The sequence below is a fragment of the Tachypleus tridentatus genome, chromosome 3 (assembly GCF_004210375.1).
Source record: "Tachypleus tridentatus isolate NWPU-2018 chromosome 3, ASM421037v1, whole genome shotgun sequence".
NCBI classification, from domain to species: domain Eukaryota; kingdom Metazoa; phylum Arthropoda; class Merostomata; order Xiphosura; family Limulidae; genus Tachypleus; species Tachypleus tridentatus.
Genome location: NC_134827.1, coordinates 47,712,776 through 47,734,910, shown reverse-complemented (window position 1 = coordinate 47,734,910; position 22,135 = coordinate 47,712,776). Strand labels below are relative to the sequence as shown.

General features: G+C 34.2%; 1 protein-coding gene across 3 annotated transcripts in view; it reads right to left on the bottom strand.

Moving 5' to 3' along the window:
- Positions 1 to 21,921, bottom strand: part of LOC143246800 (cell adhesion molecule Dscam1-like) — a 152,899-nt gene extending 130,978 nt beyond the window's left edge. For all 3 annotated transcript variants that reach the window (XM_076493959.1, XM_076493957.1, XM_076493958.1), the window contains exons 1-2: positions 21,705 to 21,921; positions 7,935 to 8,252 (exon numbers count right to left, since the gene is read on the bottom strand). In XM_076493959.1, the coding sequence (XP_076350074.1) occupies positions 7,935 to 8,252; positions 21,705 to 21,912 (526 nt within the window). In that variant the 5' untranslated portion in view covers positions 21,913 to 21,921. The remainder of the gene's footprint in view (positions 1 to 7,934; positions 8,253 to 21,704) is intronic.
- Positions 21,922 to 22,135: the final 214 nt, after the last annotated feature.

Here is a 22,135-nt window from a genome sequence, read left to right as displayed (position 1 = left end):
CTGTCGAAACTGTAGATTTACGAGATTCCTTAATAATATCAGATATATACTAAACTAGTGTAGATTTATAAAGAATTAATATATTTGGAAATCACTACTAAAATTAATGGAGATGTTTTAATAAAATAACTTAAACTAATAGTTTTAGACTTTATTCAAAACTATTAAACCTTGATGTTCGTATTTATTACAAATTTAAAACTTCTAGTTTTATCGTTATCTCAAATATTTGACCTTTGACTTATGTTTTATTTCAAAACTTTCGTCCAAAGGATTTGTATTAAATCAGAGTCTTAAAACAAAATATTGATTTGAAGATAAAATATTAAACTATACGTGTTAGCCATCACTTCAAACCTGCAAACCATGAGTTGAATACTTTATACCAAAGATATAATTAATTTTGAAACTAATATTATTTTATCAGCTTGTTTAGTTTTTGTTAGTTTTTAATACTACCACGAAAGAAAACTTCGAAATTCTGTCTTTCGTTTTGATTTCTTCCTTACCTGTTTATGTTTCAAAAGTTGTATGTGTATATTGTTGTAATTTTTTAAATCAATAAAGCCTAGTTAACAAATGTTCCAAAACTTTAGAAATCATTAGAACAATTTTAAAAACGTGAAACTTTCGATATTAAATTAGCTATCAACCTACGCGGGTCTGTTTTTTCCAAAAACAACAACTGGTTTCGAGCAAAAAGTAAAGCATTTCCGCCAACTTGTGTTTATAAAATTAACGAAGTGTAACATAAGCCTCGTACAGCCATTGGTTTCTTTAGTATAGGTCCTTGTTAGCGGTTAGCAGTTCTACTTTTAGAAGGGAATAAAACACTAGAAGAAATACACTAATAGGAACGTAAGCATCTGTACAACCGAGTAGAGCTTTTCATGTTTTGTATTTGCTGATAGGAGAAATATCTGATATAATAGTTCGGTTCTTAACCTATATTATTTGTCATGTATTTTATCCAATTAAGTTTTAGTGACCTTTTCTTTGTTACTAGTTTGTCCCATGAGTTGTTTTTATAGCATGTTCTGTTTAACAACGTGGTTATTCGATCAAAATTGCTTCGATTGTTTCGTCTATGAAGAGCCACCTTGTGGTGGACGAGCCACGAAATAAAATAACAATCAATGAATCTTTTTCTCCATATTTAATTGTTATAGTTAAGCTTGAACGTTTAGGTTCCTGAGAACTAACTTAATATATTACCGAAGTCAACCTGTTGAAATACACGTCAACTGGGTAAAGGAGTTAACCAACCAAATATAGATAAGAAGTCTCACCAGTAGTACGGTGAAACAATCACGAGAAAGTGGACCCACCAGTAGTACGGTAAAACAATCACAAGAAAGTGGACCCACCAGTAGTACGGTGAAACAATCATGAGAAACTGGACCCACCAGTAGTATGGCAAAACAATCATAAGAAAGTAATCCCACCAGTAGTATGGCAAAACAATCATAAGAAAGTAATCCCACCAGTAGTATGGCAAAACAATCATGAGAAAGTGGACCCACCAGTAGTACGGTGAAACAATCATGAGAAAGTGGACCCACCAGTAGTACGGTGAAACAATCATGAGAAAGTGGACCCACCAGTAGTATGGCAAAACAATCATAAGAAAGTAATCCCACCAGTAGTATGGCAAAACAATCATGAGAAACTGGACCCACCAGTAGTATGGCAAAACAATCATGAGAAAGTGGACCCACCAGTAGTATGGCAAAACAATCACGAGAAAGTGGACCCACCAGTAGTACGGTAAAACAATCACAAGAAAGTGGACCCACCAGTAGTACGGTGAAACAATCATGAGAAACTGGACCCACCAGTAGTATGGCAAAACAATCATAAGAAAGTAATCCCACCAGTAGTATGGCAAAACAATCATAAGAAAGTAATCCCACCAGTAGTATGGCAAAACAATCATGAGAAACTGGACCCACCAGTAGTATGGCAAAACAATCATGAGAAAGTGGACCCACCAGTAGTATGGAAAAACAATCACGAGAAAGTGGACCCACCAGTAGTATGGAAAAACAATCATGAGAAAGTGGACCCACCAGTAGTACGGTGAAACAATCATGAGAAAGTGGACCCACCAGTAGTACGGTGAAACAATCATGAGAAAGTGGACCCACCAGTAGTATGGCAAAACAATCATAAGAAAGTAATTCCACCAGTAGTATGGCAAAACAATCATGAGAAACTGGACCCACCAGTAGTATGGCAAAACAATCATGAGAAAGTGGACCCACCAGTAGTATGGCAAAACAATCACGAGAAAGTGGACCCACCAGTAGTACGGTAAAACAATCACAAGAAAGTGGACCCACCAGTAGTACGGTGAAACAATCATGAGAAACTGGACCCACCAGTAGTATGGCAAAACAATCATAAGAAAGTAATCCCACCAGTAGTATGGCAAAACAATCATAAGAAAGTAATCCCACCAGTAGTATGGCAAAACAATCATGAGAAAGTGGACCCACCAGTAGTATGGCAAAACAATCATGAGAAAGTGGACCCACCAGTAGTATGGAAAAACAATCACGAGAAAGTGGACCCACCAGTAGTATGGAAAAACAATCATGAGAAAGTGGACCCACCAGTAGTATGGCAAACAATCATGAGAAAGTGGACCCACCAGTAGTATGGCAAAACAATCATGAGAAACTGGACCCACCAGTAGTATGGCAAAACAATCATGAGAAACTGGACCCACCAGTAGTATGGCAAACAATCATGAGAAAGTGGACCCACCAGTAGTATGGCAAAACAATCATGAGAAACTGGACCCACCAGTAGTATGGCAAACAATCATGAGAAAGTGGACCCACCAGTAGTACGGTAAAACAATCATGAGAAAGTGGACCCACCAGTAGTATGGCAAAACAAACATGAGAAAGTGGACCCACCAGTACTATGGTAAAACAAACATGAGCAAGTGGACTCACCAGTAGTACCGTAAAACAATCATGAGAAAGTGGACCCACCAGTAATACGGTAAAACAATCATGAGAAAGTGGACCCACCAGTAGTACCGTAAAACGTTTTGTCTTAACCAGAAAGTTCGAGTCGACGCTAAAGCGAAGAAAACTAGGTAGTCACTTTGATTTGGAAGAAGGGGTGGAGGTCCAAGGTTTAAAGTTTGAAATTTAATAAAAAATTCTGGGTTATGTGCCAATGTATGAGTGTGAGGCAGTTTGCGGTTTTATGGGAACTGAGAAGGTAAAGAAATAATGAAGCAACTTGATGGAACTACTGTACCTATGCTGGACACATAACAATATTACGGTAACCTAGAAACAAGACGTATTGATCTGTTTAGAGTAGATACTAGGACACTGAATGAAGATAGTCGCTTTTCGTTTGTGTTTTATGTAGTAGCACATGATAAACTATTTAATCCAATTACCTACTCTCTGTGACTACTTTAGAAGTATCAGTGATGTTTGGATGATTATTTCTAATATTGCGTTTATATATACGTAGTGTCTAACTAAATACGAAACTATTGGTATGAAATAAGTTCCTATCTAAATACGAAACTATTGGTATGAAATAAGTACCTAACTAAATATGAAACTAATAGAATGTATTATATGCGTACCTAACTAAATACGAAACTAATGGTACGATATACGTACCTAACTAAATAAGAAATTAATTGCATCATATACGTACGTCACTAAATACGAAACTAATGGTACGATATACGTATCTAACTGAATACAAAACTAATGGCAAGATATACGTACCTATTTAAATACGAAACAAAGCAAGATTTTTAAACAATGCTGAAAATATTCATCACTTAAACGTAAAGCCTGTAGTGCTAACACTAACATGTCCACTGACTAATGAGTAAGAAAGAAAATTTCAAACAATTTCTTTTTTAGAGTAAACCCACATGAGACTCTCTACTGGGTCCATCGCGAGGAATCGAACCCTGGATTTTAGAGTTATATGTACGTTAACTTACTGCTGCTCCACTGTAGAGGGGGATATTACGTACAACTATATACAGATATTAAACACGTGCATCAGCTTAGTCCACTGATGAAACGGTGGGTGAACCTGAAATTTCTGGAACACTTCAGAGTCATTATAACATTGTTAAAAATTAACTTGATGCGTGAGGTCGGCAATTTGTTTATGTGTATGCAAGAAATATTCTAGACGGACGTAGGAACAGGTAGATAGATGAGTCGATCGATAGTTAAAAGACTAGATCAAGGGACAGAAAGATAAAACTGCAGTTAGATAATTATGTAGGTTAGCGAATCCATAAATTATTAATTGTCGAATATTTTTTATTACAACCAATGACGGCCACCCAGGGGAACGACAGAGAATGTTCCTTTCCCCAGCCAAAAGGTTTCGAACAAATCGAAATTTTACTGCATATTGAATTAAAGAACTGCCCCCCCCGATTTCAAAGAGAAGTCTGTTTTCATGGAATGAGCCATGACCTGGATTATGTAGATTGGACTAAAGTGTTGGGATGTTGAGCAGATGTAGAAAGCATTTAGGGATATTAATACATGTCCAGAACTTACATATTTCCTACAGAAAGATAGGTCAACGGAGGTCAAATAAGCCAGTGTGGTTTAGTAAAGATTTAGGAGATTATAACATACTTTAATCGGTGTTGACGATTTGGAAGATTATAACATGCATTAACCCGTGATGACGAGAAAACCCACTTGTAGAGAAAAATATATATGTAAAAACGGCTGGTTTGGGTGAGAAAATGTTTATGTAGTATGCATTAATGTAACAATGTCAAGAAGTATATATTAACTGCAAACAATAATAAATTGAAGGAGATCAAGACAGGTGGTTAAACTGTATAATCAAGAGGTTTAGCTCAGAGAATAATGAATTATTTATGTATATGGTAGGTAAACAAATTGTCTGGACAGGGTTTGGGTCTCCAGATATTTTGAGCTGATTAACATTATTATTAAACTATATTTTCTGAAAACAGACTGGAACAGACAATGAGTTTTAAAGTAACTTAAAGGTTTTATTTGTGGAAATCTAGCTAATACTTTAATAGGTCATTGAGTAATGAAAGAGTGTTAGAAAATTAGAAGTTGGGTAATGTCAGTTCAAAATTAAAATTAATTAATTAAAATAAACATTGTCCAGGCAATTATAGTCCAGTCAGTATTACATAATTATAAACATTGTCCAGGCAATTATGGTCCAGTCAGTCTTACATAATTTTAAACATTGCCCAGGCAATTATAGTCCAGTCAGTCTTACATAATTATAAACATTGTCCAGGCAATTATAGTCCAGTCAGTCTTACATAATTATAAACATTGCCCAGGCAATTATAGTCCAGTCAGTCTTACATAATTATAAACATTGTCCAGGCAATTATAGTCCAGTCAGTCTTACATAATTATAAACATTGTCCAGGCAATTATAGTCCAGTCAGTCTTACATAATTATAAACATTGTCCAGGCAATTATAGTCCAGTCAGTCTTATATAATTATAAACATTGTCCAGACAATTATAGTCCAGTCAGCCTTACATAATTATAAACATTGTTCAGGCAATTATAGTCCAGTCAGTCTTACATAATTTTAAACATTGTCCAGACAAGTATAGTCCAGTCAGTCATACATAATTTTAAACATTGCCCAGGCAATTATAGTCCAGTCAGTCTTACATAATTATAAACATTGTCCAGGCAATTATAGTCCAGTCAGCCTTACATAATTATAAACATTGTCCAGGCAATTATAGTCCAGTCAGTCTTACATAATTATAAACATTGTCCAGGCAATTATAGTCCAGTCAGTCTTACATAATTATAAACATTGTCCAGACAATTATAGTCCAGTCAGCCTTACATAATTATAAACATTGTTCAGACAATTATAGTCCAGTCAGTCTTACATAATTATAAACATTGTCCAGGCAATTATAGTCCAGTCAGTCTTACATAATTATAAACATTGTCCAGGCAATTATGGTCCAGTCAGTCTTACATAATTAGTTGGAAAGTTTTTGGATAGAGTGATTCAGCATCTGTTGCAGAGTCATTTATAGGAGTTTGATGTAATGCCCAAGAGTCATCATTATTTCATAAAGGGAAGGTTTGTTTCACAAATCTTTTCACATTTTTTGAAGATGTTACTGTTATAGTTGATGAAGGAAATACTGTGGATTTCTTTTATCTTGGTTTTCGGAAAGTGTTTGATAAGGTTTGTCGTGAAGGATTTGTAACAAAAATCAAATGTGGAGGAAATGTTATTAAATTGGATAGAAAACTGGCTGGAGAACAGAAAGCAGTAATAAATTGTTAGATCTGACTAAAGAACAGTTACAAGTGGTGTTTTTTAGGTCTCTGGACTGGGCCCTCTGGTGTTTGTGATTTATATTAATGATATTGACTCTGGAATGACCAGTAAAATGTTAATGCTTACAGAAGACATTAAGATTTTTGTACTGGTCAACTGCATCAAAGATGTTGCACACTTACAGAGAAATTTACATCATTTGATGCATTGTATCAATACATGATAGATGATGTTCAACTGTTCAAAATGTAGGATGATACTGTTACGATTTAATAGAAATGCATTAAATACTGTGGTTGATAAAACGATCTTGGAGTTGTGAATGAAAACCACTTACGTCATCTGAACAGTGTATTATAGCTAACAGTAGTGCTAACAGTATTTGGGGTACCATCTTTAGAAATATTGAATATCACACAATACGTATTGTTGTTTTACTGTAAAAATAACTTACGTACAGTTTTGGGCTCCCTTTCTCATAGTTATAACTAGGAGCTGGAAGGGACATCGTTAATAATTACATATTTGTCTTGTAAAGAAACATCAAGTGTATTCTTGTTTCGCTCTGTGTCCCACATTTATATGCGTGAAGCGAAGGATCGCCTGAACCAATTAGTTCTCTTTTTTTCTCCAACAATTTTATTATACACGCGACGGAAACCAAACATTCTTGCTGGGTTGAACAAAGCTGCGCAAGTAATGGAGCCAATTAGAATCTTGAATAGAAAAACAAAACAATAAACATAATTTTCTGAAGAACCGGCAACTAGAGGACTTAGGAAACTTTAGAAGTCGTGTTGACCACAAGTTGGTTCAAATTTAACTCATATGTCATAGGTCAATACTTTTAACGATACAAACATTTAAAAGTAAGCTTCATTAAATGATGTCCAGTGTTTCGGTTAAAATATGACATGATTTATCTCGTTTTTAAGGCTATTCCTAAGCTTTACAATTCGAACAATAGTTAAGCCTTGTCAGAAGACTTGCCGTTGGTGGTCATGAACGTATATACAGTTATGAAAGACCAAATAAATCAAACTCGTATAAATAAATCAAGACGTTTAATGCAGGAGTTTTTTCTGTTCTATGTTTTCGTGATTGAGGTTAATGTATGTCTTGTTTAATATTCATTGCAACCCGCAATGGATATAACAGAATAACATTCGAGTTAATCCTAAAGTATTGTTTGTCCACACGAAACTAAAAAAAAAAAAAAAAAGTGTTATTATCTAAATATTATTTATCTGTAGCGTTTAACCAGACAAAACTAACTTTTACCAACTGACTGACGCCCTGCATGGTCAGGTGGGTTAAGACGTTCTACTGGTAATCTGATGGTCGCGGGTTCGAATCCCCATCACACCAAACATGTTCGCCCTTTCAGCCGTGGGGGCGTTACAATGTTTCAGCCAATCCCATTATTCGTTTGTAAAAGAGTAGCGGTGGGTGGTGATGACTGCTAGTCATCTAGCTGCCTTCCCGTAGTCTTACACTGCTAAACTAGGGACGGTTAGTGCAGATAACCCTTGCATAGCTTTGCGCGAAATTCAAAACAAACAAGCAAACCAGTTGACTGGTTCTAGCCTAATTTATACGTATTTACCTGCTCGTACTTTAACGTCTCTGCTGCCAATCGTCCCGACTCGATTTGTAGCCACACAGCGGTAATCAGCAGAATGAACTACCTGCTGGTACTTGTCAACTGGAAATGACGAAAATATTAGAGAGCCATCGGATCGGACGTGACGTAGCCCTGGAATATCCTGTAACCGTTGTCCTAAGGCATCTGTCCAATAAATGACTGGTTGTGGGGTTCCAGATGCAGAACAGGAAATCACTATTCCGGAAGTGTTGTAAAACATGTTCACATTGTTAGGTTCCAAGACAAAATGTGGCCCTCTAGTGTCGGAAGCTGATAGACCTGTTAAAAAAGTATAACCACAATAATAAGACGTAGAAAATAATACTAATGATCCTGTGATTTACAATAAATAAATTAGCAGTTAACTTATAGCGCGCTGCTAAAATAACTCAGTGTGGTTGCTTTAAGTTCTAGAACACGATGGACTGCTGCAGCTTACTTATACACGGGCTCGGCATGGCCAGGTGGTTGAGGGTTTGAATCCCCGTCACACCAAACATGATCGTCCTTTCAGCCGTGGGACGTTATAATGTGACAGTCAATCGGACTATTCCTTAGTAAAAGAGTAGCCCAAGAGTTGGAGGTGAGTGGTGATGACTGCCTTCCCTCTAGTCTTACACTGCTAAATTAGGGACGGCTAGCGCAGATAGCCCTCGAGTAGCTTTGCGTGAAATTCAAAACAAAACAAACCAATCTTTATATAGCCTTACACTGTTTCACGTTACCAGCCCAAAATTTAGAGACTGTACCCTAGACATATACCAGAAACTGGGACAATTCGTCTATTGTCTTGTTTCTAAGCTGTTTGAAGTTTCAGATGAAAGACGCGATATACAGGCAACATGACAAACTCTTTGTGTCTTGTGTAGTTAAGCTTGAAACGCTGATAAGGACGTTTCAAAAGAAAGAAAACGGACAAATCCTGTGGGGTAAAAATCCCCTCTTAAAGTTCTCCTGCTAAAACCACGAGACTATAATAGATAAGGCTATGAATAAAAGAGTGACTTACAAAAGATACTCAGTAATAATGTACCAGCAAATATCTTAAGCCTGAGGAAAAATGACGTTCGTAAAATTAATCATGATTTTCTTATTTGTAATGTAAGTCTAATAAAAGAACAATCTTAACACGTTTATGAGCAAAAACTAAATGTCTTTGCAACGAAGGACTTCTTTTAACCTACAGATTATAGAGAACTGACCGATAATATGAAACGAAGGACTTTTTTTAACCTACAGATTATAGAGAACTGACCGATAATATGAAACGAAGGACTTCTTTTAACCTACAGATTATAGAGAACTGACCGATAATATGAAACGAAGGACTTCTTTTAACCTACAGATTATAGAGAACTGACCGATAATTTGAAGCAAAGGATTTCTTTTAACCTACAGATTATAGAGAACTGACCGATAATATGAAACGAAGGACTTCTTTTAACCTACAGATTATAGAGAACTGACCGATAATATGAAACGATGGACTTCTTTTAACCTACAGATTATAGAGAACTGACCGATAATATGAAAGGACTTCTTTTAACCTACAGATTATAGAGACTGACCGATAATATGAAACGAAACCTACAGATTATAGAGAACTGACCGAGAATTTGACTTCTTTTAACCAGATATAGAGAACCGATAATATGAAACGAAGGACTTCTTTTAACCTACAGATTATAGAGAACTGACCGATAATATGAAACGAAGGACTTCTTTTAACCTACAGATTATAGAGAACTGACCGATAATATGAAACGATGGACTTCTTTTAATCTACAGATTATAGAGAACTGACCGATAATATGAAACGAAGGACTTCTTTTAACCTACAGATTATACAGAACTGACCGATAATATGAAACGAAGGACTTCTTTTAACCTACAGATTATAGAGAACTGACCGATAATTTGAAGCAAAGGAATTCTTTTAACCTACAGATTATAGAAAACTGACCGATAATTTTAGATGAAAGAAAATATACACCAGTGAGCTTCGAATGACCGGACCTATGCGCGAGATGGTAACAGAAGGGAATAAGATAGCATTCGTTTACAATATAAATACTTTACTTGGAGAGGTTGTAGATGACTTGTACATTCGAAAGAATGAAAAATGACCTTAACCTGGAGACAGGTAACCAAGTGAATACAAAATGACCTAAACCTAGATACAGGTGACCAAGTGAATACAAAATGACCCTAACCTAGAGACAGGTAACCAGGTGAATACAAAATGACCTTAACCTGGAGACAGGTATCCAAGTGAATATAAAATGACCCTAACCTAGAGACAGGTAACCAAGTGAATACAAAATGACCTTAACCTAGAGACACGTAACCAAGTGAATACAAAATGACCTTAACCTAGAGACAGGTAACCAAGTGAATACAAAATGACCCACTATCTACATAAGCCTTCTAATTACTGGTAATTGATGACGCACAAGTCGATCTGTCCTAAGGTCATGATAACTCCAGTGAATACTTAATGGTTCACTGTTTATCACTCTTTTCTGGTTTGTTTTTTGTTGTTATTTTAATTTCACGTAAAGCTACACGACGGCTATCTGTGCTAGCCGTTCTAATTTAGCAGTGTAAGACTAGAGGGAAAACAGCTACTCATCACCACCCACCGTCAATTCTTGGGCTACTCTTTTACCAACGAATAGTGAGACTGGACGTTACATTACAACGTCCCCACGGCTGAAAGGACGAGCATGTTTGGTATGACAGGGATTCGAACCCGCGACCCTCGGATTACGAGTCTAGTGTCTTATCCACCTGGCCATGCCGGGTCATTCTTTCCTGGAGATGCGTCACAAAATTATCCACACTGAACCATGGCAATAGAAAACACTGTCATTACCAAGGCAATAGAAAACACTGTCGTTACCATGGCAACAGAAAATACTGTCGTTACTGTTGTCGTTTCGTACCCCAAACTATTAAACTAGGAAGCGATACTAAACCATGACAATCAAAACAACGTTAATTCAGAATAAATGGGCAAAACCTTTTGAGATTAGTATCGTTTCTTGTAGTGTGGTGAGAAGTCTCGACCTCAACCTGTCCATGAAATTTGAATCGTACTTTACAGAGGTATTAATAAAACATAAGACAACAAAAATGCCCTAACTCATAGTTATAAAAAAAAATGAAAAGTGATCCAGATTCCAGGTCCGGATTTGGATCCAGACCAAATTTATAGGCGACTATTCTATCCCGACTTCCTATTCTTGGTGAAAGTTTCGCGAACATCAGTCTATTAGTTTTCCAGAAAAGCGTACGGAAACACAGACAAGCACGCGGACGTGATTGTAATACCCTTTCCCCCTACCCTCTAGAAGCAGGAGTAACTAGTCTCGCTACTGGTGTCGTTTCGCACCCCACATAATTAACGCAGCTTCTCGTCACAAAGCCACGTAGCAGAAACTGATGTTACTGCTTCCGTCGTTTCGCACCCCACATAATTAGCGCAGCTTCTCGTCACAAAGCTACGTAGCAGAAACTGATGTTACTGATTCCGTCGTTTCGCACCCCATAATAATCGTAGCGCAGCTTCTCGTCGCACCCACATAAAGCGCAGCTACGGTAGCAGAATTACTGCTTCCGTCGTTTCACACCCACATTATTCATCTAACTAAGCGACAAAGGATCTCTAAAACTAATATTGTGAAAATCATTTGAAAGATTACTGATACGAATTATCACACATCTTACTAATAAACAAAACCATTTGTCATAACAGAATATAGCTAATCATTAATTATACATGCCTTAATATATTAATATTTTTAAAATTACGTTCTTTATTTCGTTTCTTAGGGGTTTTCAGAAATTAAAAGAAAGTATAATAGTATTTCAACGACACTATGCCCACCACATCTACTGCTGAGGACACGTTTCGCTCATTGCATGTTATTTCTGAATTGAATGAAACGCGTCGTCGTTACTGGATGTGATGGACAAAGTGTGGTTGAAATACCAAAATCACTCTGCTCCGTGAAAACCCGTAAGGAACCGATAAAAGAATGAACTGTTTTGAAAAATATAACAGACCTAACTCTAGTGTTAATTAGGTTAATATAAGGTATACTTAATTGTATCTACACTTAGTCACGTTAGTTAAAAATAATTCATACCAAAATAACGTGGATAAAAGTTACCAATTACCAGGGAGGTAAGTTTGTTTGTTTGTTTCAAATTTCGCGCAAAGCCACACTAGGGCTATCTGCGCTTGCCGCCGATAATTTTGCAGCGTAAGAAGAGAGGGAAGCGAGCTAGTCATCACCACCCACCGCCAACTCTTGGCTACTCTTTTATTAACGAATAGTGGGATTGACCGTCACATTATAACAGGGATTCGAAGGTAGATAAATAAGAATGTTTGTTGACAATAAAACTTCAGTTTTAACAATGTTTAACTTATGAAATGAGTTATTATTATTAGTTTTGTTTTCAACGTAACTTGTGTGACCTAAACTTATAGGCTACTTACGATGTTTAAAAGCCAGATGTGGCTAAACCAAGTTATACGAAACGGAATATACGTTAGCTCGAATGTTTGTATATGTTTCTCAACAGAAAAACGTCATTTTTGTTGTTGGAATGATGCTGTTTACTTGACAAGTTGCTAGGAGCAGCTTATGTGTTAAAGTTGAAAGTCCGTTATCTTAAGAATTTGCGATAAAAGGAAACTATTAAAGAAGAAAATAGCGGTGGAAAAAAACAAATCTCCAAAGGAGAAACAAAGATGGCGAACTAGTGTCAGTAAAACCAATCGGTAAGAGAAAAGGTAAGATCGTGTTTGTTCTAAATCCGATATATTTTATTTTACAAACGAATGGTTGGCACAAGGTAGCGCACTCCAAAATCACAAACATCATGCTTGTAAGGTTTTCCATATCCTCTCCATTGAATTTTGATTTCTCTTTTACCAACATTAGAAATCTCTGTAAATGTTTTTTATTTCAGGGGCTGCATTGTGTTGAATATTTTGTTTCTCCTAAACGATTTGTAAAAACAGGAATTACGTGATTGAATATTTAATAAAAACACAGGAATTACGTGGTTGAATATTTAATAAAAACACAGGAATTACGGATTGAATATTTAATAAAAATACAGGAATTACGTGGTTGAATATTTAATAAAAACACAGGAATTACGTGATTCAATATTTAATAAAAACACAGGAATTACGTGGTTGAATATTTAATAAAAACACAGGAATTACGTGATTGAATATTTAATAAAAACACAGGAATTACGTGGTTGAATATTTAATAAAAACACAGGAATTACGTGATTGAATATTTAATAAAGACACAGGAATTACGTGGTTGAATATTTAATAAAACACAGGAATTACGTGGTTCAATATTTAATAAAACACAGGAATTACGTGAATTGAATATTTAATAATAAAACACAGGAATTACGTGGTTCAATATTTAATAAAACACAGGAATTACGTGGTTGAATATTTAATAAAACACAGGAATTACGTGGTTGAATATTTAATAAAACACAGGAATTACGTGATTCAATATTTAATAAAAACACAGGAATTACGTGGTTGAATATTTAATAAAAACACAGGAATTACGTGGTTGAATATTTAATAAAAACACAGGAATTACGTGATTCAATATTTAATAAAAACACAGGAATTACGTGATTCAATATTTAATAAAGACACAGGAATTACGTGGTTCAATATTTAATAACAACACAGGAATTACGTGGTTAAATATTTAATAAAAACATAGGAATTACGTGATTCAATATTTAATAAAAACACAGGAATTACGTGGTTCAATATTTAATAAAGACACAGGAATTACGTGGTTGAATATTTAATAAAAACACAGGAATTACGTGGTTCAATATTTAATAAAAACACAGGAATTATGTGGTTGAATATTTAATAAAAACACAGGAATTACGTGATTCAATATTTAATAAAAACACAGGAATTACGTGGTCCAATATTTAATAAAGACACAGGAATTACGTGGTTCAATATTTAATAAAGACACAGGAATTACGTGGTTCAATATTTAATAAAGACACAGGAATTACGTGATTCAATATTTAATAAAGACACAGGAATTACGTGGTTAAATATTTAATAAAACACAGGAATTACGTGATTCAATATTTAATAAAGACACAGGAATTACGTGGTTGAATATTTAATAAAAACACAGGAATTACGTGGTTGAATATTTAATAAAAACACAGGAATTACGTGATTCAATATTTAATAAAGACACAGGAAGTACGTGGTTGAATATTTAATAAAGACACAGGAATTACATGGTTAAATATTTAATAAAACACAGGAATTACGTGGTTGAATACTTTATTAATCGAGGGTGTTTTTAAGTTTTATTTCCACGACTTTGCGAATCTAGTTTTTTAGAAATTACACAATTTTCTTATTTATTTTGTTGGTAGAAATTTGGTTTGTTTGTTTTGAATTTCGCGCAAAGCTACTCGAGGGCTATCTGCGCTAGCCGTCCCTAATTTAGCAGTATAAGACTAGAGGGAAGGCAGCTAGTCATCACCACTCACCGCCAACTTTTGGGCTACTCTTTTACCAACGAATAGTGGCATTGACCTTCACTTTATAACGCTCCCACAAATGAAAAGGTGAACATGTTTGATGTGACGGGGATTCAAACCCGCGATCGTCAGATTGCGAGAAGAGTGCCCTAATCACTCGGCCATGCCGGGCCGAACAGAAAAATATTTTCAGTTGTTTAACACGCAGTATATGATCCAAGAATAACTTACAAAACGTTCTTCAAGCTTTCATTTAACAACCCTACCGCAGAATCTTGTTACATTCCACAATAATAATTACAGTTGATAATAAATAGTTTAAATTACAACTAATAGGCGGCCATAAGAAACTTCTACGAGTACTAAACGGCAAAAGAAAGTCCACGAGTTGATTGGATCAGGGTTTTGACCACTGTAGTTTAAAACATTGCATTAGGATAGAACTGTAACAGTACACAATAAAAATATAGCAAATTTTGTATAATAAATGAAAATTAATATTTGAGTAGAAAGCTGCTTTTTGAAGTCATTACTGATACATAATATGTAAGTTACGATCAAATAGGTTAGATCTTTGAACAATACAGCTTATGAGACAATCAATAAATTAAGACAAGTCGAGCAGGCTTTCATTGAGTGGATGAATAATTTGAAACAAGTAGACAAGTCTTTTTATTGGTTGCATAAATAAGTTGGAACAAGTCGACTACGCTTTTTATTGGTTGCATAAATAAATTAACAAAACTCGAAAAGAGTTTTCATTGGATGGATGATTAAATTGAGACAAGTCGACAAGTTTATAACTGGTTGCATGAATAAATTGCGACAAGTCAACTAGCCTTTTTATTGGTTGGATTAATCGAAGTTTATATAAAGATAAATCATGCCTACTGATTATACATCACTGACATTCACAAATACTTATCTTGGCAGGACCATGCATGATTTAATTATATGAGGCTAAGTGTTAGTTATGCATGACCATATTAAAAGAGCCCCAATACTTAACCTAATATGACTGTGCACGAATAATGCTTAACGTAGTATAGTAATGCACGATTAATACATATCCTGGTAAAACCATACATTAATAACATTTAACTTGATATGTACTTACATGGTTATCAATTATATTACAGTCTCGCTTACTTAATATAGGGAAACCGTTCCAAACAAAAGTTATGCCATTAGAAGCCATTTCAAATTATACACTCTGGACTGGCGTAATATGTAAAGTTACAACATACAATTTCTCACTATAGTAGGATCGATAGATGGAAGTTATCGAACAGTAAAGAACGCAGATAGGCTTAACGCGGTTGTATTTTACGTTTTAATTAATATGGTTTGTAGAGCCACAGTGGTAGCTATGATATATCAACAATATGCAAATATATGTCAGCGCCACCTACTGATACGAAGAACGACAGCATTATAATATGTATATTTGCGCATATTTGTTGAGACATTTAGAATATATAGATCGCTAAAGTAAATAAACTGTCATGTCTAAATATATGTACCACTGCGCGAGAACATAACGTGCAATTTATTTCATATAAACAGAAGACTTTTCATGGAAAGTAAACAGACAAAAAGTGTCTTGTTAAAACACATTTATTCCTGAATAGAGTGGAAGGAAAACCGATCTCCGAGTGCAAAACGATTTATGGAATTGTGTTTCTCTAATACGGTTATTATCTTCAATACATAATATTGTATGTTAGAAATATAATTTCTACACAACGTTGTACCCATGGCAACTACACAGATACATAATATTTATGGTGTCTTCAAATTTCATGATACATCTCTCACCAACACAGTATTATGGCACCATAAACCTGATGTTGTTGCTCTATAAATTATTCAAAATTATTGTAACGTATAACATTATCTCACCCATACTACAGGATAACTATTGTACACTACAAATGTAACAGTGTCTTTATCGTACTACAGGATAACTATCGTACACTACAAATGTAACAGTGTCTTTATCATACTACAGGTTAACTATTGTACACTACAAATGTAACAGTGTTTTTATTGTACTACAGGATAACTATTGTACACTACAAATGTAACAGTGTCTTTATTGCACTACAGGATAACTATTGTACACTACAAATGTAACAGTGTCTTTATCGTACTACAGGATAACTATTGTACATTACAAATGTAACAGTGTCTTTATCGTACTACAGGATAACTATTGTACACTACAAATGTAACAGTGTATTTATCATACTACAGGATAACTATTGTACACTACAAATGTAACAGTGTCTTTATCGTACTACAGGATAACTATCGTACACTACAAATGTAACAGTGTCTTTATCGTACTACAGGATAACTATTGTACACTACAAATGTAACAGTGTATTTATCATACTACAGGATAACTATTGTACACTACAAATGTAACAGTGTCTTTATCATACTACAGGATAACTATTGTACACTGCAAATGTAACGGTGTCTGTATCATACTACAGGATAACTATTGTACATTACAAATGTAACAGTGTCTTTATCGTACTACAGGATAACTATTGTACACTACAAATGTAACAGTGTATTTATCATACTACAGGATAACTATTGTACACTACAAATGTAACAGTGTCTTTATCGTACTACAGGATAACTATCGTACACTACAAATGTAACAGTGTCTTTATCGTACTACAGGATAACTATTGTACACTACAAATGTAACAGTGTATTTATCATACTACAGGATAACTATTGTACACTACAAATGTAACAGTGTCTTTATCATACTACAGGATAACTATTGTACACTGCAAATGTAACGGTGTCTGTATCATACTACAGGATAACTATTGTACACTACAAATGTAACAGTGTCTTTATTGTACTGCAGGATAACTATTGTACACTACAAATGTAACAGTGTCTTTATTGTATTACAGGATAACTATTGTACACTACAAATGTAACAGTGTCTTTATCATACTACAGGATAACTATTGTACACTACAAATGTAACAGTGTCTTTATTGTACTACAGGATAACTATTGTACACTACAAATGTAACAGTGTCTTTATTGTACTACAGGATAACTATTGTACACTACAAATGTAACAGTGTCTTTATTGTACTACAGGATAACTATTGTACACTACAAATGTAACAGTGTCTTTATCGTACTACAGGATAACTATTATACACTACAAATGTAACAGTGTCTTTATCATACTACAGGATAACTATTGTACACTACAAATGTAACAGTGTCTTTATCATACTACAGGATAACTATTGTACACTAGAAATGTAACAGTGTCTTTATTGTACTTCAGGTTAACTATTGTATGTAACAGTGTCTTTATCATACTACAGGATAACTATTGTACACTACAAATGTAACAGTGTCTTTATTGTACTTCAGGTTAACTATTGTATGTAACAGTGTCTTTATCATAGTACAATAAGAGTACTGTTACATAATAGTTATCCTGTGGTATGATAAAGACACTGTTATTGTAGTGTAATAATTATATCTGTAGTGACTGATAAAGACTACTGTTATTGTGTACAATAACTATAGTAGGATAAAGACACATTGATTAATAGTGTACAATAGTTAACCTGTAGTATGATAAAGATTACTGTACATTATGTGTACGATAGTTATCTGTAGTATGATAAAGACACTGATATTGTATAATAATTATCTAATAGTAATATAAAGACACTGTTACATTGTACTACAGGATAACTATTGTACACTACAAATGTAACAGTGTCTTTATCGTACTACAGGATAACTATCGTACACTACAAATGTAACAGTGTCTTTATCATACTACAGGTTAACTATTGTACACTACAAATGTAACAGTGTTTTTATTGTACTACAGGATAACTATTGTACACTACAAATGTAACAGTGTCTTTATCGTACTACAGGATAACTATTGTACACTACAAATGTAACAGTGTATTTATCATACTACAGGATAACTATTGTACACTACAAATGTAACAGTGTCTTTATCATACTACAGGATAACTATTGTACACTGCAAATGTAACGGTGTCTTTATCATACTACAGGATAACTATTGTACACTACAAATGTAACAGTGTCTTTATTGTACTGCAGGATAACTATTGTACACTACAAATGTAACAGTGTCTTTATTGTACTACAGGATAACTATTGTACACTACAAATGTAACAGTGTCTTTATCATACTACAGGATAACTATTGTACACTACAAATGTAACAGTGTCTTTATCGTACTACAGGATAACTATTGTACACTACAAATGTAACAGTGTCTTTATTGTACTACAGGATAACTATTGTACACTACAAATGTAACAGTGTCTTTATTGTACTACAGGATAACTATTGCACACTACAAATGTAACAGTGTCTTTATCGTACTACAGGATAACTATTATACACTACAAATGTAACAGTGTCTTTATCATACTACAGGATAACTATTGTACACTACAAATGTAACAGTGTCTTTATCATACTACAGGATAACTATTGTACACTAGAAATGTAACAGTGTCTTTATTGTACTTCAGGTTAACTATTGTATGTAACAGTGTCTTTATCATACTACAGGATAACTATTGTACACTACAAATGTAACAGTGTCTTTATTGTACTTCAGGTTAACTATTGTATGTAACAGTGTCTTTATCATACTACAGGATAACTATTGTACACTACAAATGTAACAGTGTCTTTATTGTACTTCAGGTTAACTATTGTATGTAACAGTGTCTTTATCATACTACAGGATAACTATTGTACACTACAAATGTAACAGTGTCTTTATCGTACTACAGGATAACTATCGTACACTACAAATGTAACAGTGTCTTTATCATACTACAGGTTAACTATTGTACACTACAAATGTAACAGTGTTTTTATTGTACTACAGGATAACTATTGTACACTACAAATGTAACAGTGTCTTTATCGTACTACAGGATAACTATTGTACACTACAAATGTAACAGTGTATTTATCATACTACAGGATAACTATTGTACACTACAAATGTAACAGTGTCTTTATTGTACTGCAGGATAACTATTGTACACTACAAATGTAACAGTGTCTTTATTGTACTACAGGATAACTATTGTACACTACAAATGTAACAGTGTCTTTATCATACTACAGGATAACTATTGTACACTACAAATGTAACAGTGTCTTTATCGTACTACAGGATAACTATTGTACACTACAAATGTAACAGTGTCTTTATTGTACTACAGGATAACTATTGTACACTACAAATGTAACAGTGTCTTTATTGTACTACAGGATAACTATTGCACACTACAAATGTAACAGTGTCTTTATCGTACTACAGGATAACTATTATACACTACAAATGTAACAGTGTCTTTATCATACTACAGGATAACTATTGTACACTACAAATGTAACAGTGTCTTTATCATACTACAGGATAACTATTGTACACTAGAAATGTAACAGTGTCTTTATTGTACTTCAGGTTAACTATTGTATGTAACAGTGTCTTTATCATAATACAGGATAACTATTGTACACTACAAATGTAACAGTGTCTTTATTGTACTTCAGGTTAACTATTGTATGTAACAGTGTCTTTATCATACTACAGGATAACTATTGTACACTACAAATGTAACAGTGTCTTTATTGTACTTCAGGTTAACTATTGTATGTAACAGTGTCTTTATCATACTACAGGATAACTATTGTACACTACAAATGTAACAGTGTCTTTATCATACTACAGGATAACTATTGTACACTACAAATGTAACAGTGTCTTTATCATACTACAGGATAACTATTGTACACTACAAATATAACAGTGTCTTTATTGTACTAGAGGATAACTATTGTACACTACAAATGTAACAGTGTCTTTATCATACTACAGGATAACTATTGTACACTACAAATGTAACAGTGTCTTTATCATACTACAGGATAACTATTGTACACTACAAATGTAACAGTGTCTTTATCATACTACAGGATAACTATTGTACACTACAAATGTAACAGTGTCTTTATCATACTACAGGATAACTATTGTATGTAACAGTGTCTTTATTGTACTATAGGATAACTATTGTACACTACAAATGTAACAGTGTCTTTATCATACTACAGGATAACTATTGTACACTACAAATGTAACAGTGTCTTTATTGTACTTCAGGTTAACTATTGTATGTAACAGTGTCTTTATCATACTACAGGATAACTATTGTACACTACAAATGTAACAGTGTCTTTATTGTACTTCAGGTTAACTATTGTATGTAACAGTGTCTTTATCATACTACAGGATAACTATTGTACACTACAAATGTAACAGTGTCTTTATTGTACTACAGGATAACTATTGTACACTACAAATGTAACAGTGTCTTTATCATACTACAGGATAGCTATTGTACACTACAAATGTAACAGTGTCCACTAAGTTTTAGTCATCTTTTATACTATTTCCAAAGTTTTCATTAAAACTAAAGTTTTTATTTAAAAGTAAATAGAGAATAGATGCTTGTATAAAATAATTCATTAGTCCATAATTAATAATGCTTTATTAATAAACTATGGTTATTAGCATACCAAACAACGTATTGTTAGTATCCGAGTTAAGTTTCAAGTATTAGAATGCTAAGATCTAAGGTTAGATTCCTCGTTTTAAATAAAAATATCAACTGAAGGGTTTTGCTATTGTGGGTTGCACTGAATGACGTAACACGGTGTTCTCTTTGGGGTTTTTTAGCAATTATTATTAGTAGAATAATAGAATAAAACTGTAAATAACATAAAATGTTTAGTTTTACATTCTGCTAGTTTACGGAGAATACTTCATTGGTGATTTAAAATAAACATTTTTCTGTACTAAAAACAACTTGAGTAAAGTTTACACTAAGCTCTAACAACTAACAGTTAACTTGATAAAATAACAACATGCTGTTTGAAGACAGTTAATGTAACACCATTTTCCTAGTTAAAGAAGTTAAGATGAAAATACAACAAACATTGTTGATAATTTGTTGATGTTTTTTAATATGAAGGATAAACACTTTCCTAAGCTTCTGTTATAATATATTCTCCCAACTTACCCTTCACATGAACAAACAAAAAAAGGACGATGATCCAACGATATCCTTTCAGCCACATGATTATGGTTCTCTTGCCAAAACGCACGAGTTGTGCACGCGGAATTCTCGCTACGAATGTATCCGCAGGAACTCTCGAGTTGATCGTTCGCTGCATATGACAGTGTACTCTCCGACACAGAATGTTGCTGCCGTAGCAGCCAATCAACATTTCCGTTACAAGTACGGTTTCTTGTTGATTTTGACAAGCTGGTCAATGTTGAATCCGCATTTATGTGAATGTGTCGAGTGCAGTAAGAGTTACGCGAACATGTTTCTCGTGCGCACGCATTTCTAACAGCACGTGTTTGATAAATCCGCGTACGAGTCCCTCTGATGAATTATGGATGAGAGAAATTGTCAACATTTCAAACAAGGAGGAATCCTGATCATTA